Below are 21,202 nucleotides of genomic sequence, written 5' to 3'. Positions count from 1 at the left end.
GGACTTTATTACGTGCTAACACACTCAAGAACAACATGTAACATTAATGATCGGACTGGGGAAACAAACTGAAACATGGACTAAATACATAGAACTAATGACAGCAACAGGAAACAGCTGGTGAACATGGGGAATCCACACGGGGTACAGTAGATGAGGGGGCGTGGCACATGGAGGATCGGACAAGTGGGGACATATAAGACTGTCGTTTGTGTATTATCCTATAATAAATAATTAGCTGGTAGATGCTATAACATGCAAACAAGGATGTTGCTGCTTTTTATTATTATTTTAAAATAGTGAAGTCCAGATATGGAGCAGGTCATCTCTGACTGGATGTGGACTGAGGGGTGAGTAAAAAGTATAATGTAATATAGAATGTTACATTTGTTACATATTTGAATCTTAGGTTACTTTTAATTTTACATTACCACATAGTTGTACCTAATAAGATTTAAAAGAATATCCTTAAACATTTGCTAAATCAATGTACCAAATCATTCCAGAAATAATGGTATTATTATAATATTATTTTTCCCACCTTTATCTCATAACTCACCACACAATGAACCAGCTACATCAATAAAATGATTTTTTTCTGCTTTCTGAAATATAATGTTTTTTGTAATTCTAAAGAATTCCCTATATATGCAGTGAATGTCACTTACTTATTACCTTGTCCTTCACGGTTGGTGATTAGTAACATGATTATAAGTACTAATTTGATAATTTTCCTCCATTCAGTGCACTATGTAGAAAGGAAAGATAAATATTTTTTATGTAAAAAGCAGTAAAAATTACATTAGAACTGGATCTGTTAACTGTTCCTGGCAACAGTAATAGAGAGTAGCTGCACAAGCACATTATAAGTCCTGTAATTAACCAAAAGCATATTTTGACAATGTATATTTACTGATTTTTTTTTATTCTTTCAGAAATATTTGACTGGCAGTTTCTCATTCCATTTCTTGTTTCTCAAAAGGTCTAAATTTGTCACTATCAGTTTAAGTGCAAATAAGTACTACAGAAATGAAACAGCACAACTGTTGACCCATTGACCTCAATAATTGTCAATGGGTCAATAATTGCACTTGTTATTTTTAATCGAATAAAACAAAATTCAGTCACAGGAGATTCTTGCACATAGTTACACTGAATTAAATACCATTCTATCTTGTAAAAGTTAAAACAATCTACCCAGTAAAGTGTAGTGTTTTTAAGTTGTTAGTTTTTAGTGTTCTTGTATTTTGTTTAATTCGCCATGATTATCCTTGATATGAATGAATTAATTCTCATGGAGACTGTTCAGCTGATAAGGCCTGACGCCCAGGCTCAGAGTAAATTCTCTGAGCCATCTGTTGCTTCTTGATACCCTGAGTCCAGTGCTGTGCGTGTCTTAGTCCCAAATACAAGCCCACAAATACAAATATTCCATTTCTTTACTGTCAGAGTTAACCAGACTCCTGAGCTAAATGGTATCTCAAGCATATATAAATAGGAAATGCATGGTAATGAGCTGTTGATATAATTCTTGTGGTATGAAATCTGCTTGAAGCAATCGCTGAGAATGAATTAGATGTATACTGTATGTAATTGTCACAGTATCACACTGTATGTAAACAGAATGCACTTAATAATCTAAATATATATATAGTCTGAAGATAAAAATGCCAATGAAATGCTAATATAGGATTTTTTTTACATTACATGTACTTTTCTGTTGGGCCTTGCTTTTTTAAATAGGATTGGTAAATTTCTAGAAATATTTCCCAGATTTGGAAGTTGGCTGGCTGAAAAATGCGAATAAAAACAGATAAATCTATCGTAATGCCACGTTGTTAAATATTGATGTGAAAAGCAAAAATAATGAGTTTCAGTCAACATGTCAGTTTGTACAATATTCACCGTACACTAGAGTGACTAACATCAAACTTAAAAGTGTTTCCCAACTGTGACATGGAGCACACAAGCAATATGTCTTTAGTCATGCCATCATATGACTGGTATTTACATTTTACGACATTGCTATTAAATAACAGGACTGTTAGTAGCTAAGCAACATTTAAACAAGAGCTATTTGCTGAGGATTAGCAGGGAATCTGTAAACACGTCAGCAATTTAATACAGTGGCTACCAGACAAAGCCATGCAGCTCAAATAACTTCGATGTTAGGTACTTTGCATGTACCTTTATTTGGCTGGTTTTCTGCTAATTTATGTTAGTATTATTTACATTTATTGCGCACCACCCTCATTAATTGGAACAGGAAACAAAAATAAGGGCACAAAACCGATTTTGATGCTTATAATTGCAGAGAGTCATTCAGAGGCCTTTGGGGATTGCTTTAATGTCGTTCTTTGGAACAGCAGGCTAATTTTTACAGCATACATGCCATAACTTAACTTAAGCCCCAAAAGCATGAATGCAGCTTCATCATAATACAGTTTTTTCCCGCATCCTGGGTTTTCCCTGCCTTGTGCCTGTAGCTTCCAGGATAGGCTCTGAACCCCGTGACCCTCAATAGAAGTGGGTACAGAAAATGGATGGATGTTACTTGTCTTTAAAAATTAATTATTAAATACATAAGAATACATGAACTCTGGCAGAGCAATCTCTGACCTGAGGTTAACTTCAGATGTAAAAATTAACCTCGGAAAAGAGTCATCATCCCCCCAAATGAAATACTGAAGTAGCCAAACTCCACTGTTAATTGTACACTGCCCTGGGTTTTAAAGTCTCACGCAAGTGTCATTTAAGTTGTGCTGATATACTCACATTTATGTGGAACTCCTGATCACACACTGAATTTGACCCATAGATTAGAGGCCGAACAAAGGTTTTCATTAGGGCTTTCACTAAGAAAATTAAACACAAATTGTGCATAAAGTCATTTCAGAAAAAATAAGAATGGAAAAGAAAAAAATGCAAGTAAATTTAAAGCAAAGACACAGTCTCTTCCCACAAGTGCCAAAGGAAACAACTTTTCCATTTCCTCTATACTGCACCTAGCGTACAACACTGTGGTCAGAAACTACCTCTTCCCAGCTTATTTTCAGTACTTTTTTGAAATAAGGTATATTGGAAAAAAAGTTTTCCATTGTCTGACAATAACAACAGTACGAAATAAGCAGCAGTGACACTCTTGCATCAGCTGTCTGGTTGGGCATGTGCATCACTTTTTTCAGTGACTTTTTATTCACCTTTTGTATTTATCTCATTTAAGGAGATCACCCCAGGTTTTAAGTTTTCATTGGAAAAAGCAATCCTGTTTTTAATCGTGTCACCCAGTATCTGATGCCTACTCTTGCAAGCATCACTAAAGGAGGATTTACTTCTTACTAGTTGGTTTATTTATTTAAATAGAAACTGCACTTGATATGGTTGCATTATACGGGAATTCACATTTCTGTACACTTAATCCTGTTTACAATAATCCTGCAGATTTGTGAAGTCAGTGAAAACTGAATTTGTGATGATGATCTGAGTTATGTACTTTGTTGATTTTGTTCTGTGGTATTTTTCTGTATTCCGTGATATTGATAAGAAGTCATGATGCAAGTGAGACCTTTCCACACCCTCCCTCCACCCTCCATTTCTATGCCCTTCCCACTCTCTCTGCTTGACAACTTTCCCCAGAGCATCACAATTTTTGAAGACTTCTTCCAAAAAATGTCACAGATTCATTTGTGGTCTGAATGGCAGGTTATGATAAGACAAACGTAAACCAGGCACATAGTCAAAAAAAGTGGTTCTTGAAAATATCTACATACCTTGAAAGGCTAAATGGGTTTTACAAAACATACACCAATTTCTAACTACTTTATACAGTGTAACGACAACATTCTGAATGGTGAAGGAATGACAATTCATGACTACCCAAATAGAAGCTAATGCCTCTGGGTAATTATTAAAGACATAATTTTCTTTCACAGCCAGGGGATCGGAATTCATTGATAATGTCAATAGTCCTTTTCATATCCCTGAAAACTCTCCCTTCATGTTTCAGAATCAAATAAAGTAGCTTTGAGCACATCTGCTGTCTATTATGAAGAGTAAGAGCCAGATTTCTGTGCTCTTTTAACATACCTGTGCTCTTGTGGAGACAACAGAAAATATCTACATACCCTGAAAGGCTAAATAGGTTTTACAAAATATAGACCAATTTCTAACTACTTCATACAGTATAACAACAACATTCTGAATGGTGAAGGAATGACAATTCATGACTACCCAAATAGAAGCTAATGCCTCTGGGTAATAATTAAAGACATAATTTTCTTTCACAGCCAGGGGATCGGAATTCATTGATGATGTCAATAGTCCTTTTCAGATCCCTGAAAACTCCCCCTTCATGTTTCAGAATCAAATAAAGTAGCTTTGAGCACATTTGCTGTCTATTATGAAGAGTAAGAGCCAGATTTCTGTGCTGTTTTAACATGCCTGTGCTCTTTGTGGAGACAACAGAAAGGCAAAGATCTGGTTTTATGTTCAGCATTTTGAAGGAGTTTCTCTCAATTCATACTTTTTTGCTGCTTTGTGAATTTGTTACAAGCTGCTTTGGCAGCCAGAGTCATTTTCAAAATATTTGCCAGTGGTATGGATGACGATGATTTGTCCTACTTTTGTATTATCTTATGCTTCTGAGTTTTGATTGACATGTCCGTATGTTTAAGTAAGATACGTGTGTAAAATAATGAGGTTTGGCTTTTGTTTTGCCTGAGTTTGATTGAAAAAACATGACAATAATTGTAATTGTAGTTCTTCATTTTTGTTAAGTTCTTTCTAGATGTAGACTTTTTTATTTCTACAGAAAAAGCAGGCCAGGTGTCATTTTCATTTCATTTTTATATTTCCGTTTTATAAAGCACTGCTTTCATAGATTTCAGTTAGTTAGTTATTTAGTTATTTAAAAAATGTATCAGTTGATGTATAGCCAGCTAGAACGACAGAGTTTTAGGGGCACTATTAATAAAAATAAAAATATAAAACCTTGAGAATAAAGTCAGAACTTTCAAGATTAAAGTAATAATTTGCCAGAATAAAGTCATAATAGTTCGAGAATAAAGTGAAAATAAAGTTAAAGTTACGAAAAAAAAATTAATATCATTCGAGAATAAAGTTGTAATTTGCTAAAATAAAGTCATAATAAAAAAATAAAAAACATAATTCAAGAATAAAGTCATACAGTTACGAGAAAAAAAACTTGCAATGTTTCAAGAATAAAGTCATTCAAAACTATGCAAAAAGGTTCAGAATTGTGAATGTACTTTGTGTGGCAAAATGAGGGGGTTTGAGACCGCTGTTAAGTTAGCCTCATATTCCATATTTAGTTTTCTGGCTTTAATAACTTTTAACGGAAGTAAGATGGGCGTTTTTAATGACAGAATTGTGATGCCTAGTACACAGACAACCATGCACACCGATTATTTTTGCGCTTCAAACCATTTCGTGATTTGTGCCAAATCGTGTTAATAGTTAATATAATAGGTACTTTCAGCTGTAATGACAAGGCGTTTAGCATTTTGGGCTCATGGCGACACACTTGCACACTCTTTTGTTTCCCAGATTGCTTTACGTACGAATTTTTATTCATTTTTGAATGTTCGAATTTATCCGTATAATGTGCAATGGGACAATACATCAGTGGGTTATAGTTAACTTTAAAACTAGACAAGACAGGCACATCTAGTGAAGTGTGCTTTGATTGGTGGACTACAGGGAACAATGCACACCCCTTGGATTTTCAGATTATTTTTGTCTGTAATAGTTATTAATTATTATATTGCATCCACTTAGAGTGCAATGGGGCAACACACTAAGGGGTTAATAGCTCTAAAACAAAATGAGACAGCCATGTCCTATGAAGTGTGCTTTGATCAGGGGATCCTGGGGGACAATGCACACCCCTTGGATTTTCAGGATCACTTTCTCTCTAACAGTTATTAATTATTACATCACATTCATATTACATGTCATTGCTCCATTTAATACATATTGACAGTTAATTGATAACACAAATTAATCCATAAATAAGTTGTAAAGCGTGATTTAGGCAGTGCACTGTGGGACAAAGCAAATGTAGAAGAATTGACACATGCAAGTAGTTACAAGCAAATGGCACTGCACATTCTGCAATTAGCATCTCCCAGGCAGATATGCATTTTATAGGATTTTCTATTTTTCAATATCTACTTAAAAATCAAAGTGGTGCACTTTCCTTCTTAGTCTGCTCTAAAGCACTCTGGATTTGCTGCTATACCATTGATTGTTGTGTGCTCCTGACCCAAAACATGTTTTATATGGGTAATTCTGAATAAATATTTATTTTCAGCCATACAAATCTTTCATTGTTTGTAAGTGCATGACAAAGGGAAAATGAACTCTAAGAACTTATGCCTGGAGTTCAGGGCAGGATCTTCTCAGCATTGGAAAAACCTGACCCCTGACAACTATCAATATGTATAAAATGGAGTACATGCACACTCCATTGCACATGCCTGCCTCATTTTGTTTCACAGCTATTAACCCTTTAGTGCATTGCCACAATGGCATATAATATGCATACAATGTATTAATTAATAACTGTTAGACAGAAAGTTATTCTCAAAATCCCTTTGATTTGATTGTGTGCATTGTCCCCCAGGATCCCCTGATCAAGGCACACTTCATAGGACATGGCTGTCCCATTTTCAGGCAAACACAGAAGATCAATCTGATTTTAATGGTGTAATAAGCTAAACAAAAGTAGAGGGGCAAGACAGAAAAGATCAGATTTTCACATTTGGCTGAATGCAAAATATTTATTATAGTTACTTTTAGGTGCACTGTCCATTGTCAACATTGCTTATTTAAATGATTTTTAAAAGTTATCTGGGTAATCGACTCTTTAAAATCAGTCTTTGCCTTATTGTTTTGGTTGTGGCCTGGTGAGTAGAGATTGCAGACCATGCAAGTACAAATGCTGGCTAGAAGGAACAGTGACATTCCCTACCATCTGCCATGCTCGAGAATCTGTGAAGTACTGTGGAACCATACTGTGAAAAAGGGAGAAAATGTCCAATACAATGCTTTAAAGAAGTAAAATGGAACACTAAGAAAGATTTTCTTTCTTGTTTGTTGATAAAACTAAAAAAATATCTAGTGTGATTTATTTTTTTTGGGAAATTGCTTTACTGGAAATATTGTACAGCAAGAATTTGCAGTACATCAACCCACCCACCCACCAACCCACCCACACACACACACACACACACACACACACACACACACACACACACACACACACACATACACACACACACACACACACACACACACCTAACACGCACATATCCAAGGCCATATTATTGCCACACACATAACCATTACATTAGAGAACTGCATAATTTGTAATTAACAGAGGATTTTGGGCTGTTTTCAGCTGAACACTTCGAGATGCTTAGAAAGGTTGAGTACATCAGACATCGTGCATAAATATGTAAGTGTCTGGAGTTTGAAGCAGTGCATTTTTAGTATGTTGGGGAAAGGTTGAACTATACACAATTTATATTAGTTCCATTTTAAAATGCATTTTAAAGGATGAGGGATATGTGACTGAATAAACATTTACGCAAACAATTTTACATAATTTTTTTTGTTCACTGTTTCAACAAAAGTTGCTAAGAAAAATACAAAAAAAATTATCATCTTCAAAAAGCCTTGGAAACTAAATGCGATTTTTGTAGTGAAAATGTACCAAATCTGACAGTGAAAAATGCTATTATACTTTAATAAAAAATAAAAAAATAACACAAGTTTTTCTGGATTAAATTATTTTTTGGATCCGGCTAAATCTTTTCCCCAGGCTACCCACCTCTCACCCTCCACAGAATTACAGCTCTATATTATACAATTATACACCCATTAACAGAGTGATTCTAATGCATGTGTTTTGTTACTTATTAAATGATGTATAAATGAAATAAACTTGCATAACTTAATAATGAGCATTATAAAGCATTTCATTTTCATAGTTTTAAGTATTTTGAAATCTTTTTATAATTCAGGAAAACAACAAATGAATGCTAAGTTCATTCATGTGTGTACAACCATTGTATTTGTACAGTGAGCAAGGCTATAACCATTAAAAATGTCCTGTCAAACTGAAAGAGTCATAGAACCCAGTTTCCCAACTCCCTCTCTAAACAAACACAGGAGAAAAATCTTACAAAACAAAAAGGACAGTCCCTTACAGTACAAAAAATAAACATAAATAACTGAAAAAGTCATATAAACAAGCAAAACCCCAAACACCCGAAGCAAGAGTTCATAAAATGCAAAGAATGAAAAGAAATCCATAGCCCAAATGAATGCCAAAACCAAAGAAAAAAACAGAACCACATTTTGCAACTTTTTCTCAATCCCACTCTCAACTCCACGTCGCTGGTCATCTTTTATCACAAGAAGTACCCAATTCCGCCTTTAAGGCATGAGTTTCATCCAGTGGGCAGATTAGAAGTTACTCTAATTTGCACATTAAGACGTTTTCCCAATAGAATAGGTCCAATACAGTAGGTCCACATGTAGTAAAGTTATAAAAGTAATAAATGATTTATACTTGATTTATCAATAGTATAGAAATGATTGAAAAATCAACATGGCATAAAGTGTTTCATTTTATTTTGCCTGTTTTTTTTATTGTAGATGACACTAGTCCACTTGATTTAATTATCCTTACAGTGCTGTTTTGCTAAAGTTATGAGGCAACAATGGACAATAAGGGGAATCATAGTCCCAGAGGCCAAATTATTTCTCTTGGGCTCCAATTCATCCATTAAATTGTTATCACTAGATAGTCTTTTTTTGTAGGAAGATTATTTTATGGTATTTTGTTCTGAAATGGGCTGTAACTCTAGCAGAGGATAATTGCTTTTACTGTTGGATTTATTTAATTCATTCATTTAACATTACCTTTGCGATTACTGTTTTATTTTGCACATTTTCATTTCCACAGGAATTTCAGCAAGGATATTTCCAGTATATGAATTTTAATTTTGAACCTTCAACATCCATTTTGATTATATATTTTTAGTGTAGAAGTGAAAGAATTGACCTTGTCAAGAATGTGCAGTTAAACAATAATTTCCTACTACTGATGGTGCACACAGAAGAATTGAATTATTTTACTTAGCTGGTATTCAAGCATTAAGGTGTCGTATATTATTCTGAATGAATAAATGTTAAAGGGCAGTACACTGGCTCAGTGGCTAGTACCTTCATCTCACATGTCTAGCATTAAGGCATGGAATCCCATCTCCATTCGATATGGGGAGTTTGTCTTTTCTCTCCATGCCAAATAGGTTTCCTCTGACTGCCCCAGTTTCCTCCTGCAGTCCAAGCACATGCAGGTGGGCAAATTGGTGTTTCTTAATTAGAAAACTAAGGGTGTGTGTGCATAGATTGCAGTGGTACTCCCATCCCCAGTCTTGTTCCCAGTGCTGCCTGGGATAGGTTCTGCCACTGTGACCCTTACTGCGATAGACGTTTAGAAGATGGATAGATTGATGGAACCTTTCTATTGCCTTTAAATATTTCAGACTGACAAGGATAAGTTAATTAAATTGTTTTAGAAATTGTTAAAATGTTTAGAAATTATTTTAAATTCACTAAAAAGAGAAGAAAAAACAGGCAGGAGGATTATTTTTTATGGAACTGTTTTTCTTGTGCTTAAAATTAAGTAATACACTGTCTGTATTGTTTGGTCTCCATAAATGAGGTCAGAATAAAATCCAAAAATATACAGTTTGGCTGATGGCAAAGCCCATCCTCAGTGGGATTCCTATTGGCAGCTGTAACTGTGTCTCCGGTGAGCGCATACAAATTATCTAACACAAATATTTATCAGTCTGACATGACCTGCTCTCACTGTCTTTGAGCCTCCACTTTCAGAGAGCAGAAAGGCTCATGTAGAAGAACACAACCGCACATCTCGCTCTATTCTGGCTGTTAAGGAAGGAGTCCTTCCTGGGTTATTCAATATCATACCTATATGATACAAATGAATACATGAATGAATAAATGAGACAAAGAAAACCATAGTTGCAAGAGAAAAAAAATAATAAAAAAATGCATACATATCAAACATATTTCACATTTAACATACATGGCAGGTTTAAATTTCAACCATGAATTAATGTGGCTGTTGTAAGCCTAGGGTGAGTAGATGATTATTGATCCAACAGTATACATCTGTGCAGGTGATGCTTTACATCTAAATAGCAGTGCATGCTAAATAATTTTTTCAGTCAAAAAAGATGATAAAGTGCTCTGCTTTATGGGCAACTGAGTATACTTTCACCTAAGTACAAAGCCAGATAAATCCCCCCAGACCACAAATGACTGATTATTTAAGTGCTCCACAGCAATTTAACCTGTGCACAATTTCCCCTGGATACTTTGAGTCCTTGTTTCCTTCCATTTGAGGGCAGGTGGTAACCATTTCCTTCATTTCACCAAAAGCCTCCTTTCGCCAACTGCAGCACAAATAAATTTTGATGGTACAATGTGACACCTGTTTGAAATAATTAATTATATAAATGAACACAAAATAATAAGCCATTTGCCATCAGGTGCCTATACATTATGCATAAAACAAAATAATGTTGAACTTGCATCATCCACTGTTTTGGCTTCTGCTGCTTTCAAATTCCAGTAATTTACATGCATAAGCGCCTATTTCCCTAGATCATGCTGCTGATTACAGTCTTTATAAAAATCCAAGAATAGGCTTCTTCCACTATGTAGGCTGTTGCTGTTGGGTAATTCTACCATTCCAAGAAACTGGGAACCTTTGAAATAATTGTTACTTAGACCTATGACAACAGCTTGCAGTTTATTTATTTATTGTGTTCTTGAACAAAAAGTTTATTTCCTGTTTTATTGCATGAATTTGTAGACCTTTAATATATCTGCTGTTTTATTGTACTTTCATGTCTGGAATGCTACTTAAGTGTAGCGATTTTAGACAATAGTCAGAACAGTGTATTTAATTCACTAATGAAAGGGTTATGCTTTTGTGGGTGACTATACATTTATTATATTTTCATCAGAGAAATTGGATTTGCAGTTTGTAGGGCACGCTTACATAATATGAGCCTATAGACTGTTAAGAAAGATGGATTAATGATCCTTGAGATGGTCCCCTGACATTATCCTTTTCCTCAGCAACCTTTTAGTAGTGGCACATAAATAAGGATTTTGCGATTGCGATATTTTTATAGAGCTGGGAATGGTTTGATCTTTATGTTCCTTTTCCTTTAATTAGTTTTCCCTGCTTAACATTCCAAAGAAATGGAGAGATTCCCAGCGGCCCGATAATTCAAAGCCAATGTGTCCCTTAAATGTGTAAATGGAAAACTGACTTTATCTCCTTTGTGTGTATTTTTTTCTCAGTCCATTAAGGTATAAATAAATGAATAAATAAGAAATGAAAACAAAACAAAACCTGTATCACCACATTTCTGATTTCACATACAGTCAAACCTCGGTTTGCAAGTGTTTTGCGAGACGAGCAAAAATATTTAATAAATTTTAACTTGATAAACGAGCAAGGTCTTGCAATACGAGTATTACGTATATGCTTTGTCTGCCAAGTGTCACGTGATCACAACTGAGTCGATGGTTCTTCTCTCTCTCTCGCTGCGGGATTGTGGGTAATCGTTTCCCATACTTGGCGTGCCTCAGTCTCAGTTGGCGTGCCTCACTTGTACAGGTATATTGTCAGAACTTAGTAGAAAAGCACCACCTGAATAAGGGTGTAGCAGTGCGAGCAATGAATCTGTTTAACGACAACGCAATGTCCACATTTCCGCGAAATCAAAAAGGAGGCCAAAGCGGCTGTCATTGGATAGATTCCTTGTTAAAGTCACAGAAAAAGATTAAAGTGAGCCATCAGATAGCGGTGATTCCGTCAGTTATAGTGAAAGTAGTCCTACAAAAGAACCCTCCTATTCTCCTCTCTCTCGTCTCCCTCACATCATCCATGATTCTTTTCAAAGGTAAAGTGCAGGATAATTTGTTATAAATATTTTTACTTTATATTTTGTATTAATCATTTTTATATGAATATTTTTGGGTTGTGGAACGATTTATCTTTGTTTCCATTATTTCTAATGGGAAAAGTCACTTTGATATACGAGTGCTTTTGTGCGGAATGAAATATGCTCGCAATCCGAGGTTTTACTGTATATTTCTACCCAAATCTTGAATATGCGTATACATGTTTTAGCAGTGTTACACTTACTTCCTTGCTGACTCGCCCTGCTCCTCATGAGATGAATATAAATATTAACGAATATAAAACACTGTAGTTCAACCAAGGAGACCTCAATTGGTCTTTGTCAGTCACGTGTCTGCGCTGTCTGACACGCCCCCATTTGCCATTTTGAGTGTATCGTGGATATAAACATATTTGGTTAACAATCTTAATATTTCATAATCAGTGTTTTTTTCTCCACAGAAATGTAATGTTTTATGTAATCAGTAATAAGCAATTTTCATTATCAAAACACATTAGTAATTTAGGTGTTTAAGAAAGGAAAAGAGTCAAGAACACCACAAAAATGTCTTTGGACAGATATTTTATTTTAAATATGACCAATAAAGTTAAGTGGCAAGCAAAATACAGGTTCGGTATACAACGAGTTTATACAGATCCTTCCAGACATCATGTGAAATGTTAGAAACCGTACTCGCAAATGTTTCTAAACTTAAACTATAGTTCGGCATTGGTTTGCCAGGACACAGCACACAGTGACAGCCTTATCCAGCATTGCGCCTTATAATCCATGCATGCGAATATACACATACTTGCACTAATGAACACGTCATTACAGTTTTGCCATTTACTTTTGTCTTTAAAAAGCATTCACTCTGTACCGTTAGTTTAACACGAACAGATTAACCCATTTCTACTACCCTCCATAGTAAGGCTAGCTTGCTAGCGTAGGTAGACCAATGTGAAAATACCAACGTTGGAAGACAAAAAATGCATATTCAGTAATATTACATAAACATAAAACATCTTACTTGCCTTTATGAAAATGCCGAGAGCAAACACGCATGAAGGGAGATGTTGAAAGTGATCTCCTTACATCTCCGCTGCGACCCAGGCCACCTGACGCCCCCCTCGTTACCTCCTCTACCTGCAATTCATATCCTCTTTTCCAAGTGGGAAACAAAAATATCTCATGTTGTAGTCCACCTTTCTGCCATTTCTACCATGTGACTTAGTATGACAGCCTTTCATACAGCACAATTGTCCCATCTTACCAGAGATAATGAGAAGGGTCCAGCTGCAGACGCCTGTAGAGTGGAGATCCACCGGAAATACGTCACCTCCACAGGAAACACGTGATCTCAACTCTGCGATACAGCAAATAAACCCTAACCTTAACCTTAACCCTAACCGGAGCTCCACTTTACATCCACTCTACAGGCGTCTGCAGCTAGACCTTTCTAAAAACCCTGAGAAGGCTGTCAGAATACGGCACTGCCGTTCATTTCCAGCGCTTGCGGTAGACCTTGAAACTGCTTTTAAAAACATAAGCATTATAACAGTCTCCTTGTTTGAACTTTCGTATTCACTTTCATTAAACCAGTGAGTTACAGACCAAGAGATTTTTTCGTGATAACGTAATTGAGAATTCCAAAAAGCACCTTAAAAATACAAATTGAAATATATGGTTAAATGAGCATACATCATGCAAAATGCAGGAATTTCAGGTCAAACATCTGTAAAACCAACCTGATATAAACTATATTTGGTTCAATATTACAATCAATACTGCAGAGAAATTGATCTCTGAGGGGCATTTCATATTTCAGAACCTTACATTTACAGGAGTTACTTTGACTTTATCAAAAGATACTCTTGGAAATTAATTAAAGAGACCTCTTTAGTTCCACGTTATACACTTGGGAAAGTGAGTTATCAGTTTAGTCAGTTTCCTTGTAGTCGTTATAACTTTTTGAAACTGTGCCCTACTAATTAATACCCAAATCTGGCCTTTTCTATTTTTGAACTAGTCAGTAGGGTTTAATACTATGGTGGTTTGGCATTGTTACCTTCATTCCAGCACCAGTCCTCACAATGAATGTCTGGATTCCCCCTTTTCTGACTCTATTGTCTTACAAGGTATGTGGGGCTACTGGTCCAGGATGTAGTTTGCCCTAAACCCTAGGCCTTCCAAAATAGACACTAGCTTAGTGCTCTATAGGTAGGATAAGGCATTATTAAGGTCAATGCTTGATTGTTTGCATGACAGTCTCCAGAAGCAATTGTGAGACTTCAGGAGCAGCCTAACAAAGCTATGCCTAACTTAAAAAATAAGTATAGGCAATTATTTGAATTATGCAGAATAATAGAAACGGTTTTCATCATGCAGTTATTGAAGCTTATGTTGGATGGAGATTGATTTTCTATTATACTATAATATCATAAATAACTGATTTTGAGAAATATTACATAAGGAGATTGAGCAATAATTAGCTCAAAATATGCAAATGATTCTAGTAAAAAACTCATGTTACTTTTGTCGTTCACAAAATAAGCCTTATGATTATACATGACAACTGCATGATTAACTGAAGCCATTTAAATGCTTTTGCCTAAAGGTACAAAAACAGAGTCCATGAGGGAATTGAACTAAACTTAAGAGTTGCCAGGTTGTGTTTTCAACTGTTGTATTATAAAGGATACTTGTAATACTTAATTAATACTTTAATTAATATTAAATTAAATTAAATTTTGTAAACATTAACAACAATAATAATAATTTCACGATTTAGCTTTCATATAGTCCTCTTTTGTTTTGAATTAAATTGATTTTATTTTCTTTGCTGTTCAACACTTTGAAGAAACAGAGGATGTTACTTCTGAAATTCCAATTAATGAGGGAAAATACATCACCATACTTTGGCAGCAATTAGAGCCATGAGTTTCAGTTTCTGTCTCCTGGTTTTTAAAATCTGATATGTCTAACCAACAGGAGAATTGTTTTAGCTCAGTCAGGCTGAATGCTGTTGGGGGAGAGCAGCCTTCAAATCCAGTCACACCCTCAAATGTGTTCCTGTCTTGGGTTTTAAGTGGGTAACTCTGTGACAGTTACTTCCTTGCCTTTCTAGCCATGGTCATTGTCCAGCTCATAGCTGGATCTCCATCTCTTGAGAGTGAAGCAGGTTCTTTTTCAGTGCTTTGCCTGTACGTGTACTCTTCCTCATTTTTCCTTCTATCCTGCTGCATATTAAAGTCCCAACAAGTAAAAAGCATCCCCATAACAATATGATAGAATATAGTTTGTGAAATGGAGGTCTGGGACAGTTGAGCATTGTGAATGTGGTTCTGTGTGCTAATTAACGCCGCTTGTGCCTTATTCATCTCTCCAAAAATCCCTTGCTATAGTAGTTTTAACCACTCGAAATGCCAGGCATGTCTTAGCTCCTGCTTTGCTTTACGCTATGCGTTGATGCATCATTTCACATGTGTGTTTTAGCTCTCCTCAATTGCATTTTATTTTGATTTCCTGGTTTTCCTTACTGCCTTTTAATAAGTTTTCCCATCATGATTACCAGGCCCTCTTTGGATTTGCATGTATAGATGTTGAAAAGGACAAGTCCACAAGCAGTCCTGAGCTTCTCTATCTGTTCTGCTTTAGTGATTGTGCCCAGTCATGTTAGTGTATTGAATTAACTCTGAAATGTATTATATAATATGTATTCTATTTAAATAATAATACAGTATTATTTTGTAAAGGCTTTGCATCACACAGTCTGGACAAGCGATGTGGGATCTTACACATATTTTGAAATCTCCTGTTTATCATTTAATGAGAAAAATACCACCCCCCCCCAAACACACACACTGCACATATTTATTATTCATTTTACCATCAGAATTTTTTATTTTTCTTAACATTTTATGCTTGACAGCATAGTATAGTCGTAGAGTGTGTGTGTGTCTGGGGGGGGGGGCTATTTTATATTTTACAGTGGCATATAAAGTAGTCAATTATCTTATTTATTTATTAGTATTGTCTAAAGAAATATCTACTGTTTAAATGAAAATGTATTAGTGATGGAATTTTGTAAAGAGGGGAATTTTGTCTACTGCAGATATCAGTAGACACATTGCATAAAAAGAAGACATCAATGAAAGTGAATAGTTGTCATTGTTGACACACCACAGCACATAGTGCACAACAATGAAATGTGTCCTCTGCATTTAAACAGCATGTGACATTGTGATATAACGAAGGGCAGCTAATTCAGCACCCAGTGAGCAGTGCTTGGGTGCAGTACTCTGCTTAGGGTACCTCAATCAGTATACATTCACAGGAGGGGAATCGTTTTATTGACCGAAGTATTTTTGACTCTGGTACAGTAGGTGGTGATATGGCTCCTTTCAGCTTGTTAGTATTGGGCTTTTTCCAGTTGATCTATCATGTCACAGACATAACAAAAATAATAAAATGAATAATAATGGATGCATGGACAAATTAAGTGACACAATTAATTGTGATCTAGCCGGAAGAACAGATACAACAAGATCAGGAAAGCATTTTTTATAATGTACTATGACAGCACATTTTTGGAAATTTTTCAAATACTGCAGTGAGATTTGTTGTAATAAATATTGGGGTATTTATAAAACAAAAAAAGTAGTTCAAAATAAATTTCTCAAACTCTTCTAAGAGTGATTTAAACAGCAGGGATGAAAATGATTGTCTCGGGGAACACATGCATCACTCAGGCAAAAGCAGTGGACATAAATTTAAAACTGATTTTAAAACACATAGGCGTACTAGAAAAGGAATAATCATTAAAATTGCAAAACTTGCCAGTTTTTTTTTTTTTTCCTGTGACTGAGTAATAATGTTTTAGTGAGATTTGAAGGTAGAAAATAGCCTGATCTTAATCTAGCTGGCTAGCAATGTAAGAATTGGATGTGCATGGCATGTGATGTTGGTATTAATATCGCACATCATCCAGTCCTATTACAGGCATTTTTTGAATACAGTACTGTACAAAATACCCCGCCTCATGTTGTGATGTCATTCAGTGCTGGTACCAGTTTGTACTGCAGTGGAAAACCAACACCTTGAAGTACCATATTTTTGATACCATCTTGAGGTATCAAATGTATGGTATCTGGTGTGGTGGAAAAGCTCCCTTTATTTGAGCAGTGAATTGGACAGCTTTACAGCGCTATACATATCATACGTTCATATCTTCTGCTGTGTTCCAAACTTATTCTGTGTACCGGTGTGGTACAAAAATTATAAATCAACATCTTTGATAACACAGAGAGTCACTTAGAATAAAAGTCTGGACCTCTGAGTTTGGTGAGTAAAGAAAATTTCTTTTATTCCAGCAATTCAGCAAAGCGCTCCCGTCACACTCTGGCGCTCGGTACCAAGTCACACGGAGCAGACAGAGCAACCAGTTGATAAACCATAACTCCCAATTCCCGATAAGGACTTCCAAGTCCTGATTAGTCACAAAACACCAACAAACCGAGCTCAAACGTACAACAAACACAATTCTCCTACTCAATTGGTTCACCTTTGTAGCAAGGTAAAATGCACCCATCTTGCTCAATTTATCAGAATCTGTCTCGGCTTCTAGACAGAATCTCTACTTGCGATACGTTTATAGATATTTATCATATGACATTTAATCACTATTAATGTTTGGGTGTTCCATTGATTAATGATTAACACATTGAGGTATTGTCATTGAATCACTGCAAATACATGGTTAATATATGATTTGTATGATTAACATAATTACTTATACATTTGCACTACCGTGTAACATGCTATATGGTATCTGCTGCAACTATTTTATAAAGCTATAACTGGCTGTGCACCAGTTGAGGCAGCTTTGAATCTCTTCCTACAGGTGGTTTCTCCCCCCCCCTTTTGTTCCGCTGTCTGCCTCTCCAAGGTCTGAGCTTTCTTCAGGGTCTGCGGAACTTACTGCAGGCAGCTATCGTGAAGCGAAGTCACACAGTATTAAAAACAATCTCTTCTTGCCTAAGGCCTAAGACATTACAGACCCAATATGCCTCCCTCCCAGGCCTACCAATGTCCAATTTTACTTCCAGACCGGCTTCTTCTGTTACTTCTGGCTCAAAGCTCAGGGGGGGGAAACTGTGAGGCATGGGTAGAGCTCGTAAGCCAGTTTGAGTACAGTTGGACATATACATGCAGGAGTAAGTCGACTCCCAAATTTATTATCTGAGTGTCTTTAGTACGATTTCAGTCAGACTACGTATATTTTATATATATTCAAGTTGGGTTTTAGTTGGACTAACACAATAATTTGATTTTCTTATTGTGCATGTAAACATACTGAGTTGCACTTTGCTGGACATAGATTCTAACTAGCAGTCTTTTGATTACAAGTGCACTTACCTAAGCATTAGACCACCACTGCCCCATCAGAAGCCCCCCCCCCTCCCCCCTACGTTCTTCCAACTACCCAAATGATGGTGTTGAGGCTTTGCTGCAGAACATAATTACAGAGGGTCACATTCCCCTTTGTTATACTCCTGGCAGGTTACTAAATGAGACAAAGGAACTAAAGAAGAGATACCCATCTTATGTATTTATGAAGTATGACACTTTTTATAGTCGTTCGAGTAGTTTTTAACTTATTCTAGAATATTAAATTAAATGCTTTGCTTCAATACTTTTAAACTGATTGTATATGAATTGAGAATCCTGAAAAAGTAGTTGACACTATGATGCACTTTCTAAAAGTCAGACTTCCAGTATGAAGCCTATATTATATTTTATTGCAGCCCATAATATGAAAGATTAGTGTCAGGGATTCAGTTGGTGACAGTTTTTTATTAGCAAAAAAGTAAATCAATTGTAGATGTGTGCTATCCATCACATCTCATTTTTATCACCATATTGTTGGCAGTGAATTTGCTGCCTGAAATTTTTAATTGTTTCCCCAGAGTGAGAGTCATTGGGGTATGCGGCAGGTAAGGACATGTAAGACTTAATGTGTCTTATTATAAGCTTCTAACTTTGTTAAGTATTATTAATTTCCCTCACAACCCTGACCAGGTCAGGTGGTTTGGATGGATGGGCGTATGAATTTATTTTCCTCCTTGTGGTAATTGTGGTGTTGTGGTAATATATTACCAAATTTTAAGAATTATTGATTTATTTTTGGTGTAGCTTAAAATAATGCAATTCAATATTCATATGTAATGCCTTTACAAAATAATACTGTATTATTTAAATATATTAAATATTATATAATACATTAAAGCTACACATTAGGTAATCATGGCAAATTACTATGGAGAAATGCTGAACACTAGCTCTGCTATTCACATTTCAAAGGAAAACTCAAAATCAGGCATTTTAATCAGTTTTTCGTTGAATGCCTAAAGTGTTGTAATCTCTAATCACTGTACAATCTCTTACATTTTTCACACAGATTTGCATGCAAACTGCAAGGCAGTTTGATCAACTCTTACTTGAACATGTAAAGTGCTGCAAACTAATTTCTTGTGAATGCTTTGCATCTAAAGTTGCTTGAATTTTGTGTGAACATGTGGATTTCTATGATAAAGTTGAGTCTATTTCTACACATTCATCGATTGGTATTTTAAGAGAGAGTTTTAATTAAATGCAAATGGGTTATGCAAGCACACATGCTAAATTAATCCCATTATATTGTAGCACTTATTAACAATTTGCTAAAAAATACACATACAAACTGGTCGGGTGAGATTAAAAGCAAACAGCTATTTCTTATTTAAAACATTGACCTGGAACATATTATATTTATACTACAAAATCATTACCACTAATTATATAGGTTATCAAAGTCTATTTTTGCTCAAATGCCTAAGACCATGCTTAAATTTAAAAAAAAAAAAGTGTTTCTTCAAACAAACTCATATATTATTTGGTATTAATTCATATGTATCAGTTGTAGCACTGACTGAAAATCAGATCCTCATTGTCACAATTGGTACTAGTTACTAAGAAGGAGGAGGATTATTAGTCTGCTAAAATAAGAAGGCCCTATCTCAGGGAACAAACTGATTACTTGCCAGGGACCCTATTATTTGTATGTGCAGGGAAGGGGGTGAGCTGACTTGTGCATGCACAGTGAACTCCTCACGTGGTCTAGTAATAAAGTGTGATAAGGTACTGGTGGCAACTGTGAGAGAGAGATATTATGTGGCAGTTTGGACGGAGCTTAATAGGGGTCCGTTTATGATGTCATATGTGGGAGGGGCATATCCCTTTATTCTGATTGGTCCAGGGGTTATGGTCTATATACCATATATGGTATCAGATGTGCTTTGAGAGATAAGGGGGCCGTTAAACTTTAATAGAATAAAGATACATTACATGTATTCATTAAGGTATTATTTTTAATTACATTTTAGGAATAATAAAAAGTGTATAGCGGAATGCATGTAAACTAGCGCATACAAGTCCAGCGGGGGTCAGGCCGCAGCCACGTGCTGTTAGGAGTAAGCACACACATCCCATCACTTTCCATATTTTAAAAGAAGGAAAGAAAGCACCTAAACTCATTATATTTAACTAACATGTTTATAGAATAAGAAAAACTTTAGCAGTATTTAGCCAAAGTTTTATTTTGGTATAAGTTTGAAGAAAGCATTTAACAAAAACTTTTAGGGGGAATTACCTTTTCCGTCTGCACTTAGTTAAACTTTAAGTTGAAATGATCCGAATACCCAGAATGCACTCGACAAGCCTGTAGCGCAATCGCTTTTAGATAAAATGTTTCATAGCGTGTTTTATACTTATTTTTAAATATCATATTAACAAAAAGAGTACAATGTACTAATATATTCTATATTCTTGCCCCATTAGCTGTTCCTCCCCCTGACCCCCATGGTTTAGGTGAGTAAATATCCTGTAATGTACTGTAAAACAAAGCTAGAACATATAATTTCACCCTAAAACATGATGACAACATTTTTACCATTATAAAACAACATTTGTTGTTGCTAAATACCGCTCACTAGTTCCTACAACTATTAAATGTAATTGAATAAACCGGTCCAACGTATTTAAAATAATTAGAAAAATACCATTAAATTGTTTTATTCCTTAAACCTTATTGGTTAAAATTTTTTATACTAATTTCTTATACACCGCTT

At 35.5% G+C, this 21,202-nt stretch overlaps 1 protein-coding gene across 6 annotated transcripts in view; it reads left to right on the top strand.

Annotated features, from left to right (window-relative positions):
* The window catches only part of LOC125751913 (protocadherin-9), a 180,531-nt gene that overhangs the window by 82,617 nt on the left and 76,712 nt on the right, over positions 1-21,202 (top strand). For 2 of the 6 annotated variants that reach the window (XR_007400815.1, XM_049031376.1), the window contains exon 3: positions 20,913-20,942. The exons of the other annotated variants lie outside the window; for them this stretch is intronic. Coding sequence is in view for 1 of the 2 variants with exons in the window: in XM_049031376.1 (XP_048887333.1) it covers positions 20,913-20,942 (30 nt within the window). In the remaining variant the exon portion in view is untranslated. The remainder of the gene's footprint in view (positions 1-20,912; positions 20,943-21,202) is intronic. 6 annotated transcript variants of the gene reach the window in all.

This window comes from Brienomyrus brachyistius, chromosome 1, assembly GCF_023856365.1.
Source record: "Brienomyrus brachyistius isolate T26 chromosome 1, BBRACH_0.4, whole genome shotgun sequence".
Lineage (NCBI taxonomy): Eukaryota > Metazoa > Chordata > Actinopteri > Osteoglossiformes > Mormyridae > Brienomyrus > Brienomyrus brachyistius.
This window is presented reverse-complemented; position numbering and strand designations above follow the sequence as displayed.